This window comes from Cololabis saira, chromosome 18, assembly GCF_033807715.1.
Source record: "Cololabis saira isolate AMF1-May2022 chromosome 18, fColSai1.1, whole genome shotgun sequence".
Classification (NCBI taxonomy): domain Eukaryota; kingdom Metazoa; phylum Chordata; class Actinopteri; order Beloniformes; family Belonidae; genus Cololabis; species Cololabis saira.
In genome coordinates, this window is record NC_084604.1 from 8161975 (window position 1) to 8175090 (window position 13116).

At 40.4% G+C, this 13116-nt stretch overlaps 1 protein-coding gene across 2 annotated transcripts in view; it reads left to right on the forward strand.

The window, feature by feature from the left end:
• Positions 1 to 512: 512 nt before the first annotated feature.
• The window catches only part of enah (ENAH actin regulator), an 89974-nt gene continuing 77370 nt past the window's right edge, over positions 513 to 13116 (forward strand). For both annotated transcript variants that reach the window (XM_061707389.1, XM_061707390.1), the window contains exon 1: positions 513 to 908. In XM_061707389.1, the coding sequence (XP_061563373.1) occupies positions 904 to 908 (5 nt within the window). In that variant the 5' untranslated portion in view covers positions 513 to 903. The remainder of the gene's footprint in view (positions 909 to 13116) is intronic.

The window sequence follows — 13116 nt, forward strand, 5'->3', positions numbered from 1 at the left end:
ACTTGAATTTTTTTTAATATGTTTTGTTGATGAGAAAATATGTTTCTCTATTTTTCTTATTTTTGTGAGGGGGGATATAAATTGTTTTTCGGCACCACCTTGTTCTCTATAGCTGATACAACATGAATTACTCCTATGTGGGATCAATAAAGTTCTTATTTTTGCCATCTGAGAAAATTAAATATATTATATTTGTGCCTAACTGTTTCCCAAGTATATTAGTGCGTGTGTGAATGAATAAATGAGACCTAAAACGTAAATGTCTTTGTAGAAAGGTGCTTTATGAAAATAAGTCCATTCACTTGTATTAGTTTACAGCGCAGTCTTGCCACATCCAATATGGCGGCGACGTTGACGTATCGCAGCAGCGGGCAAGCCCACTCGATGTGGTGTATATATGTCTATGGGGGTTTGTCAGTAGGCCTACTAAATTGGAGATGACTTTTTTTTTGGTCTGACTCTTTTGGTGCGTCCTTTAACGCAACACGTGTTGCGGGCGGCCAGCGGCAACAGTGCGGCTCCACACATAGACATTTATCCACACATAGACACATATACGGCTCCACATCCACCGAAACAAGTGCGTCAGAGCCGCGTAGAAACGCTGCTCATTCCCCCCGTCCTCCCTGTGACTCATCCCCACCAGTGGAGCCGCTCGAAACAAATATGTGGATTACTCTGTAAAAAAAATATCGAATTTCTTTTCTTATTCAACACCTTAACCGAATCACCTATAAACCAAAAGCTCGTGTCACACCGACACTAGAGTCCCATTCATTTTGAGTCTTTATCCAACCGAGCCTTTGGAGCGAAGTTTGGAAAAAACTATAAAAACGACTCCCTCGTCGTCGATACCCCCAAGGACTCTGTTACAAATATTTGGCCCTGACAGCAGTTTTTGTCATGAGGTAAGTACCATCCCAATTAGTTGTCAGTGTGAACTAATATTAAAGAAGGATGTTCGGCGTGAAAACATGTTGGAATAAAGGCTGATTTATGGTTCCGCGTTTACACCAACGCAGAGCCCACGGCGTAGGGTACGCGGCGACGCGCACCGTACGCCGTATGTTTAACGCAGAACCATAAATCAGGCTTAAGGGACGAAGCAGCAGGGAAACTACCACTGACATACCGTTAGCTTGACGTTCTGCTTTACATCAATAAACTACAGTCATTTACTGCTGGCCTGAGCAGCTGCTGTCTGTCTGCATGCAGCACCGTGCTCTGTTGAATGTGAGCCCGATCAGAGTGTTATTATGGGTAGTTTTATTGCACTGAGAGTCAGTTAATTTACACTGCATTTGGGGACGTGCATGGCTCGGGGAATGGCGTTCATCTCCGCAGCGACTCCCACACTGCAGAAAGTGGATTATGTTTCAACACTGCTGGGGATGATGGGGTTGCAGTTATTTGATGCCAGAGAGATCTCTGTGCTGCTCTGGTAGCTTTGAAATGACATAGACTCATAGACATAGATTCTCTGGCTCTCAATATTTACATACATATACACGTGTGTGTGTGTGTGTGTGTGTGTGTGTGTGTGTGTATATATATATATATATATATATATATATATATATATATATATATATATATATATATATATATATACATATATATACATACATACAAGTGTATATGCATATGCATATGTGTGTACGTATATGTGTGTGTATATATATTATATATATTACATACATACAGTGGTTCCGGAAAGTATTCAGACCCAGTATTCAATCAGTGCGTTTACACGGGAAGTTTAATAACTCTTTAATTCAGAATTAAAATTAAATCCGATTTAAAATGACTAAAAATTACCATGTAAACACCTAATTCCCTTTTTTTTTGTCTGCACATATATTAATGGTTAATACCATGCTGGTAAACACCTAATTCTGAATGAAAATGGCCATTCAGAATTAAACTTAATTCCGAAGTAAGTGGCTGGTTTATTCCGATTTTAAATCCGAATAGAATAATTCCGTAATCATGTCTACACTCATTCCGCTTTAAATTAATCCCGGTCTTTCTTTCTGCTCGTTCCCTCGCCCGTCTGTCTCCATGACGCTTATATTCCGCGCTGGGCTGGTTTTCCAAACAAAGTTTCAAGATGGCAGCACGCAGTAAACGGTGGTCAAGAGCAGAGATGATTTATTTAATAAATATTTTGGAGGACCTGGAAATAATTAAAAGAACAGATGGAAACAGGAAACATGAAAATTGTGAGCTTTTCAAAGTTGTAGCGGCTAAGTTTGTTTTTATTCCGGTAGACGTAACTTCCGCCCCCCTATCCAATCAGAACCTTCCCAACCCCCAGACCTGTAGAGGAATTGGATAAAGCCGATCAAACGTGTTTTCCATGTAAACCTCAATTCGGAATTACTTTCCATTTTCCATGTAAACTCGAAGAAAAATAGTTAAATTCTGAATTATTTAATTCTGAATAATTAATTCCGAATTAAAGAACATCATGTAACTGTGGCCATTATTAAACATAAAGACAGGTGTGTACCTTTCTTAATCGGGTCCAATTAGTTTAATTAAAAGCATCTGGACTCCAATGAAGGAGCAGAACCATCTCAAGGAGCATCAGAAGAAATGGACAGCATTTGAGTTAAATATGGGTGTCACAGCAAAGGTTGTGAATACTTATGACCATGTGATATTTCAGTTTTTCTTTTTTTTCTGTCAAGATGGGGTGCTGAGTGTACATTAATGAGAAATAAAATGAACTTTTTGATATTAGCAAGTGGCTGCAATGAAACAAAGAGGGAAACATTTAAAGGGGTCTATAAACTTTCCGTACCCACTTGTATGTGTATATGTACAGTGGGGAAAACAAGTATTTGATACACTGCCAATTTTTTCAACTTACAAAGCATGTAGAAGTCTGTAATTTTGATCAGTGGCGTAACATCATGGTGATAGGAGAAGTCTCCTCCTGGTCCCCCGGCGGTGGGAACAATGCTGTTTAGAGATGCGCCGATCAGGATTTTGAGGGCCGATCACCAAAATCAGTATCTGCCGATCCTGATATTGCCGATCACCAATCACAGCGTGAAATCCATAGATTCTTCAATATTGTTGTCTCATGTACACAACACTGACATTGTATTATTTGGTATAAAAATTAGGAGATGAGAAAGTATCATGAATTGAGTGTTTTATTGCAGGCTGAGGCAATGAGCAATATTTCACCTTAGAGACTCTTAGAGATGATTTAGACTCATGTAGCTTATTAACTTAAGCTTTCCTGTGGTAATCGAGAACGAGAAGGGAAACTCAAGAAAACGGCAGATGGTTTTTTTTTTAAAGATTTTTTTGGGCTCTAATGGCCCTTTATTCAAAGTGTACAGACAGGAAGGGGGTAGAGAGAGAATGGGGAAGACATGCAGCAAAGGTGCGCAGGCCGGGATTGGAACCTGCGACCGCTGCAGAGGATTGTAGCCTCAGTATATGAGCCGCTGCTTAACCCACTACACCAGGGATATTCAATTGGCGGCCCGCGGGCCACATGCGGCCCGCCAGGAGCTTTTATGTGGCCCCTGGTCATATTTCAAAAAAGGGGGTGTTTGTTGAAAATTTTTATTTATTTATTTTTTTTCATAATAGTGATGCACCGAATGTTCGGCCGAAAATAGCAAAAAAACACTTTCGGTGTTCGGTGGAATAAGTGGGGAAAAACATGACATGCCAGGAATGCGTTCACACAAGGTTCGATTTTTATTTGTAATGTGTGCAGAGAATGCATATCGCATTTAAGTTTAAGATCCTTGGTAGCCTTTTTTTAGTTGGTTAACGATGCATAGTGTTTGTACATGTTAATCTCTGTTGGAGATGTTTTTTACTTCGGATTTTTTGCCAGTGTTGCACAGTGTTAATGTTTGTCACATTATTATTAACCTCCGTTGTACAGAGGACTTGTTGACATCATTAGGCTTCTAGGATTGGCCTGACATTTTTTTTCATTTGAATAAGTGAGGACATTGCATTTCAGATGAACTTCTAAGCCTCCTATAATTTCATGTGATTGTTTTGTTTTGCTGATATAATGCACAGATGTTTCATTAATAAAGGAGTTTATGGTTAATATTTTGGTTGCTTATTTATAACATCAAACTGGCTACTATGGACTAAAATGCTTGTGCTCAATGCTTAATATAATATTCAAATAAGGAAATCTTGGTGGAAAGTGGTGCTTTGTCATTATGGAGTGTTTTATTAAAAGTAGGTCAATATCAATTTCATTAAGTTTGCACAATGCATGGTTTCAAAATGAACTTGCATTCAAAATAATATTTCTTTATCTGAATATTATATTTAACATTCACAATTACTAAATCTGGAGACAATTAATACATAATTCATATGTAAACTAGATATATTCAAATGTATAATACAAATGTATTATATTTACATAAGTCTTCGTCTTTGAGTGCAAAATACATTTTGAAAACCCCCACATTTTCAAATTGTGCGGCCCTCTCCATACAGTCCTTTTGCAGATGTGGCCCCCGGCCGAATATAGTTGAATACCCCTGCTCTACACCACTGAGCGGTTCGGCTGATGGTTTAAACGAAGAAGCGGCTGACATAACAGCGCTGTCTTGTGTGAGACTCGCGCATTTCAACGAGTCACGGCACGCTACTGTCCGCTCAGCTCTCAACTCAGAGCAGCTGTCTGGAGTTACCGACCAATCAGCCAATCTGAAAACAGATTTTTTTGTTGCTGACTAAGGGTTATCGTACATTTATTGTTATCGAGGTAAAACTGCCCATTTATTGTGATATTGATTTGTGGTCATATCGTCCAGCCCTATATATATATATATATATATATATATATATATATATATATATATATATATATATATATATATATGTGTATATATATATACACAGGGTGCGATTTGCCAGTGGGGATGGTGGGGATTTCCCCCCCCTCTGGTTTCCTACCCTCTGCTGAATTATTTTTATCCTCGGTGGGGACAAAATTTATCTCCCCCACCCAAAGTATTTTCACCATTACATCGTAATTATTAACAAGTAATAACAACCAAAATGCACAGAGTCCGTGTTCATTCTGATTGTGCTGTGATTTTGATACCGGGAGCGAGTTGCGCCCACAGAAAGCCGTTTTATTTTGAAAACCAACCGGCTTTTCTTGCATTCCAAAAGTGCGACTTCTGGCCCGCCAAAACAAAAGATACAGTCAGTCAAATGAATGAAAAAAGGAAAAGGATCCAGAGCAGCATATCCTCATATTTTACAGGGCCACAACCCAAAAATCCTGAGAAAAAATGCGACGGAAGATGAAACAAGATGTGACATTGCTGATGGGATGGTGGACAGCAGCATCTCCCTGGCCGCTGCTATTGATCCGCCAACCGGAAGGCAGAAAAAAAAGGCTGATGTGCGTTATCAGAGCAGACTGTTTTAGTCTGACGGTCAGACTCTGACCTATACCCGATTAACCACAAAAAACAAATACAAAAAAAACGAAAACATTTTGACAGCACATTATTTCATGTTTTCTGTTAAACTGATATCGAGAAAGAATTAAAAAAATATTTATTTTGTTTATTTATTTTTATTTGGCACATTTAAAAACAATATTGGGAGAAAATATTTCTGCAAATGCAGTGGTTCAGTTCATGTTCAAAATAGGCCTACCACCTACGTTATGTAGTTTAAGTGTAAGGTTTACACAAGAAACAAGTTTTCATGTAGCCTATACTGTTGGCCCGCTGTTGTGTGGTAATTTTTCTGAAAAAAAAATGTTTCTCAAAATTACCCCCCCCCTTTAGTTTTTTCACAAATCGCACCCTGTATATATATATATATATATATATATATATATATATATATATATATATATATATATATATATATATATATATATACACAAACAAACCCTTAAAGGCTGTATGTAGTATGTGTAGCTTATATGGGTAGTCACATACCCATTGATCATGTTTGTGAAGGGCAGTTATGGCCCCAAGCTGTGTAAATACTCAATGAGAGAAAAAGTTCCTCAGTGCTCAGCAGTATTTAAAGGAGGGGGTTACTGCATGATTTGTTCTTTTCTCTTTATTGCACTTGGAGTCTTATGCAGAATAATTGGCTGGTGATCTTTTTTTCCCCGTAATTCTTTATTTCATGCAGCATCATCACTACCCATGCCTCGGTGTTTCTAAAATGTCTTTTACAGCCTTTTGCGTGAAAACCTCTCATAGCAATGTTGCTGGAACTTGCTTTTTATAACTATAAAGCATCACGCAAGAACAATGGCGAATTGATTATTTTAAGATTGTTTTAAGTTGTCTTGCGTAAAGTTTTCCCTACAGCAGTGTGTCCTGAAGGATCTCCCGAGGCTGCTGATGAGGCCAAAAGCAGTATTTTCATTCGGTTCTGATAGACATACTGTATATATCTGGTAGACATGACTACATTGTGTACATTGCTTATGATTTATGTTCTTTTCTTCTTTTTATATCTTGTGTGGCATTGGAAGTTTGGCATGCAGTTTGAGGCCTACCGTCTGTAAGAAATCTCTTAATCAAATCCAGTGATTGGAGTCTTGGTAGGCCAAAGTCAAACAGTGGTTAACATTAACTTTAGCTGTTTCCAAGGGGCACATTTTTTTGTCCATGTCCCAGAAAGGAAAGCATTAACTTTGTATCTTATATTACATCAACATTTTCCCCTCCTCCCCTCACCCTCATAGTTTTATTTCATTTTATTTTTTTTCTTCAAACAAGCTTTACAGTAGTTGTTCTTAATCTCTTTATTGTCATGGATCCCAAACATGGCAACGCCACAGAATTACTGTTGTAGTTGTTAAACATCAGTTGTTTTCCCCATTTTTTTTTTCACAGGAAGAAATGTGTGCCAAGAAGTGTTAGTATTGATTAGGTCAGTTGTGTGTAACAGGTGGGTGAATGAGTGGCATACTCAGTTGCTCAGCACTTACTAATGCAGGACACTTGTGGGTGTGTATTTCTGTACCAAACAGCTGTGGCAACACAGAATTCTCAGAGCTCCTGGCCTTCTGGCTTTTGAATGTATGCTTCTCTGGTATTAGATATAGAATAAAATGAGTTGTTTTGATGGCCTGTCATTGGCATATCCATTTTTCAATGTTCAGAGGACCTCACTCAATTGTCTACACTGGTTAGGATCCAACAGAAACTATTGTGTACTACCATTGTAATTATCACAGAAGTATTTTTGTTTCCCCTACAGCTCTTCATTCTGACATTTAATGCATGACTTTTCATATGCCGGTCCTAATACTTCACCATACTATAGTACATGAACAACCCAATGTGGGTATAGTATATTCAATTCAATTCAGTTTTATTTATATAGCATCTATTATAACACGAGGTGCTTTCCAGAGACCCAGAACATGACTGCCGAGCAATTATTACATAAACATAACATAAACAATGCAGGGAAAAACTCCCCTAGTGGGAGAAAAGCCTTTAGCCAAACAGTAGCAAGGAAAAACTCCCCTTTAGGAGGAAGAAACCTGGACCAGGACCTGGATCATAAGGGGGGGAAGAAACCTGGACCAGGACCTGGATCATAAGGGGGTAGAAACCTGGACCAGGACCAGGATCATAAGGGGGGACCCTCCTGCTGAAGACCAGCTGGGTGGGGCAGGAAAAGAGAGATCAGACAGAAAGAAGAGATACACAATGGCTAGTTAGTGCACTAGAGGGATGACTATATAAACAGATGTAGACAGCAGACACTGAGGCTCAATAAAAAAAATGTATTCATATTCATTCAAATTAATGTAATAATTACAATAAATATTCAATAGTGTTGCAATGGCCTATCGTCAGGACAAAGGAGGAATGTTGGAATTATATTATTATTAGGGCCCGAGCACTTACAGTGCGAAGGACCTATTGTATCTGTAGGAATTTTTACTTTTCTCGTTTTTCTTCCGACGAAATGAGGGCCTTTTTGCCCCCCTAAACGTGCCCCAAAAGTCACCAAATTTTGCACGCAAGCCAGGCCTGGCGAAAAATTTGATATTTATTGGTTTGCATTAATGGGCGTGGTCTAATGGCTCAACAGTGCCCCCTAGAAAACTTCGTGCCTCAAGCCCCACAATACGGTTTGAAATACATGCACGAAAATCGGTACACACCTGTATCATGTCGCAACTTAAAGAAAATTCTCTTGGCGCCATGGCCGAAACCGAACAGGAAGTCGGCTATTTTGAATTAATCGTGTAATTTTGCCGCAATTTATGTCATTTCTTCGGCCGCTTCTTCGCCCGAACCGTAACGTGCACCCAGGTGTGTTAAATCAAAATGTGAGTCTCGATCCTGCGACGATGCGCATTACTTTTCTCAGTCAAAAGCGCTACCGTGGCGACGATAGACGCCAAAAAGCGCGCCCCCCCTTCATCTGATTGGTCGATATCTGATAGGTCCTACTTTCTGCCATAACTTTTGAATGGTTTGATATAGAGAGTAGTGGGTGGTGTCATCCGCTAAATGTCCAGGCCTGAAGAATCTACATGCAGGTCATACAAGCGCTTCCACTGCAGCACGCCTGAACGTGCACAAGGGTGCGAGGGCCCGTTCATCGCTGCTTGCAGCTTTGTTGTTTGTTGTTGTTGGAGGAGCCAAATTCATGTTTTCGTTCTTTTTTTCTTTTTATGAACCAAATGCCCTTGCTATGACGTCATGTCAAACTAAACTGGTTGCTATGGTAGCTGATATACCGTGATGGAAGCCAGGTGTGGGCAATGAGGAGAAGCCAAACAGTTTTCGAACGTGGCGTGGTGTGTTTTTGGAGTCTGTGAGTGACTCTGATGAAGGTGGAAGTAATCACTGAAACATGTCAGGTATTGAAAAACCTAAATATTCGTGTCCGACGAAAAGATTCAGCAAGTTATATTATTATTATTGCTATTGTTGTCAAGCCTCTTAGTGCATATTGTGTTAGACATTGCTGCTCACGCACATAGATGAGTCACAACTTCTTCCAATTGAACAGTTCCAAAACCGAAGCCATACAAATTGGCACCCCTCACCAGGTCCAGTCATCCCCCATAACCACCATCTCTTTCTCCGGTCAAGACATTCCCCTCTCTACCTCTGTTACCAACCTCGGTGTGAAGCTGGACCCACAACTTACCTTTGTAAACCACATCAAACATCTGTACAAAACTTGCTCTTTCCATATAAAGAACACATCCAAACTCCGCCCCTTCCTCACTTTCTCCAATGCAGAAAAACTCGTCCACGCCCTAATCTCCTCCAGGCTCTACTACTGTAACAAACCTGCTCATCGGTATCCCCAACAAACACCTCCGGAAACTTCAATTCATTCAGAACTGTGCTGCCCGAACTCTGATGAAAACTCGCAAATACGACCATATTACCCCTATTCTCCAGAACCTACACTGGCTTCCCATAAAGAATTCAATACAAGATTGCCCTCATCACCCACCTCTACATCTATAGCAATGCCCCTCAATACCTCAAAGACCTCCTGACCCCTCACTCATCCACCCGGAACCTCCGCTCACAAATCACCAACCTCCCCTGTCAGCCCCGCACACGACTCTGCTCCATGGGAGACCGAGCTTTCTGCTCCGCTGCCCCCACATCTGGAACTCCCTCCCTGAACACCCACATCTGCAACTCCCTCCCTGAACCTCCACATCTGGAACTCCCTCCTGAACACCTACGTTGACCCCAGTCTGTGGACACTTTTAAAAAGGGGTGGAAGACTTTTCTGTTTAGGAAGTCTTTCCCTGGTCTTTTTTTTGTGATCAAATGTTTTTATTTATTTTTCAAGATTTTCTTATCAACGGTGGTGTTAAAATGATGTTAAACAAACATTAACACTGTGGCAGGGTGGAGGAGCTGCAGCCACTCAGGCTGATTAGGGCACAGGTGGGCCCAATCAGCCTCTCCATCCTGCCAGCTTTCATAAGGCATAGCTGCACAGCAGCAAGGGCTGGTCTCCCTTGGAAGCTGTTGAAGCTGGAAGCACGTGTGTGTTGGTGAAGCTTAAATAAAAGAGGGTCTGCACTGAACTCCGTTTCTCTCCATCCTGTCGGTCGGGCCCCCGTGGCACTCACACTGCTACAAACACATATTCTCAGCCCCTTCCAAACCCACCCCTTGGACCTAAGCATTCGATGAAAAAAATTGATAATGAAGAAAAACAGAAAAACAGATACTACAAAGATAATAGAACAAAGGACAAAATAAAACAAAGACAAAACATAATAATATCAAAAACTGGACAAGGATAGCTGCAACAAGGTAGTCTATGTCAATTTTGAATACATCTTTCAAGTTTGGCCTTAATTTTATCTGCTGCCATAAACCAAAATAAAATGTTTTGTTGTTTTGCATTATGGATTCGGGCTGTAGATATTTCCAGGTAGATAATTTCAAGGAAGGTCAGATACCAACAGGATATGTTAAGCGTGGTGGTTTCCATCTTACTGCTATTATCTTTTTTGCTGCTGTTAGGCCAGCAAGCAAAATTCGTTTTTGACATAGTGAAGTATTGATTGTTGATAAATCATTTAAAATACGTGTTTGAGGGTTTATTGGATTATTCTGTACTGTTATCGAGGATAATGCAACCTGTTGCCAGAAATTTGCAACAGGTTGGCATTCCCAGACCATGTGCATGAAGGTTCCTGCCTGGTTTATTCTGAAAGCATAGTGTACATAAAGAGTTAGCCAGGATCTTCATATGGTAAAGCTTGCGAGGTGTTAAATAAGTTCTGTGTACAAATTGAAAATGAATAAGCTGATGATCTGGGTTTCCCTGGTCTTTTATAGATGTTTTTATTGTCTCTGTGCTTTTATGCTTTTACTTCTGGTTTTTTATGTGTCTTGATTTTATTCCTTTTTGTTTATTTTGTATAAGATAAGATAAGATATTCCTTTATTAGTCCCACAGCGGGGAAATTCACAATCTGTATCTGTAGCTTGGAAGCAATGATTGGGGAACATCTTTCTGTTGTTTTTCATGTAAACACTCAGTTGCACGATGAGTTCATTTAAAATCTGTGTGCAGTTTTTCCTCCCTAGCATTCACAGGGTGCTGCTTTCCCTTAATCCTCTCACTCCACTGACCTGCTTCTCTCCAAGGAAATGAAAAGTATATCTCCATAGAGACCACATCAATAGCTCATTAGCAGACAAAACCCGAGGGGAGTATGCTGAAGCTGGACAGAATGCAAAAAGGGAATATGAAGTGAGGAGTGGTGCTGAAGTATGGTTAAAAAAAAGAAGAAGCATATATCTGAAACTTTTAAGGAAGTGAGACCTAATTAAGACAAATACAGGAGAAAGCTGGAGAATAAACTCCAGTGTAACAACATGAGGGATGTATGGAGTGGCATGGGAACCATCACTGGGTTCCAGAAGAATGATGGCATGGGGTTGGAGGGCCGTAGACCGGGCCAATGAACTGATCCTGTTTTTCAATAGGTCTGATACTGTGGCTCCTCCCCCACAAGACTGCTGCTGGCTGCAGTACAACTACTGCCTCTCCACGTCTCCCTACTCCTTCTCCTTAAGAACCCCTTGACCTCGAGTAAGGAGGAGACTTGAGCTCAGTATAAGGCCCTCTCAGGGTTGGTAGAGGGGGAGCAACATAGACATATACAGGACTGTCTCAGAAAATTAGAATATTGTGATAAAGTTCTTTATTTTCTGTAATGCAATTAAAAAAACAAAAATGTCATGCATTCTGGATTCATTACAAATCAACTGAAATATTGCAAGCCTTTTATTATTTTAATATTGCTGATTATTGCTTACAGTTTAAGATTAAGATTCCCAGAATATTCAAATTTTTTGAGATAGGATATTTGAGTTTTCTTAAAGGAGCCGTCTGTAAGAAATGTCCAAAACTGGTACTGCAGTCACTTTCAAAATATTGTTGAGCGGCGTGTACCCTCCCCCTCCTCCCCCCGACCAGAGGTTGCCAGGTAGGCTGCAGAATGCAGCTGGAACGTAGGCTGCCATGGCTGCCATAATTAGAGCCGAGCTGGCAACCCGGATGCCGAAACAATACTGACTTGGTGATTGGGAGATAGGTGGAGGGTGGAGCTTCAGAAACAATACTGACTTGGTGATTGGGAGATAGGTGGAGGGTGGAGCTTCAGAAACAATACTGACTTGGTGATTGGGAGATAGGTGGAGGGTGGAGCTTCAGAAACAATACTGACTTGGTGATTGGGAGATAGGTAGAGGGTGGAGCTTCAGAAACAATACTGACTTGGTGATTGGGAGATAGGTGGAGGGTGGAGCTTCAGAAACAATACTGACTTGGTGATTGGGAGATAGGTGGAGGGTGGAGCTTCAGAAACAATACTGACTTGGTGATTGGGAGATAGGTGGAGGGTGGAGCTTCAGAAACAATACTGACTTGGTGATTGGGAGATAGGTGGAGGGTGGAGCTTCAGAAACAATACTGACTTGGTGATTGGGAGATAGGTAGAGGGTGGAGCTTCAGAAACAATACTGACTTGGTGATTGGGAGATAGGTGGAGGGTGGAGCTTCAGAAACAATACTGACTTGGTGATTGGGAGATAGGTGGAGGGTGGAGCTTCAGAAACAATACTGACTTGGTGATTGGGAGATAGGTGGAGGGTGGAGCTTCAGGCCAAAACAAAAAATGACAACATAAACATCAGTTGAGGGCTGCAACTCCTCTTTTTAAACTGGAATATCCTGGCTTGAGTGCTGTTGTCAGTGACATAAGTATTTGAAATGAACATGATTTTTAAATGTCTGTTGACATATCGGGGTCATTTTATGATTCGTTTTATTATTGCTCTTACATACAGCTCCTTTAAGCTGTAAGCCATGATCAGCAATATTAAAATAATAAAAGGCTTGCAATATTTCAGTTGATTTGTAATGAATCCAGAATGTATGACATTTTTGTTTTTGTAATTGCATTACAGAAAATCACAATATTCCATTTTTTTGAGACAGTCCTGTATACGTAGACGCCTCATGACATGCTGGAACGTAATCCAGCGTTGCCGCCATATTGGATGGGTCTCCTCACTCCAGGCTAAATTAACTACACTGGAGTGCCAGCACATG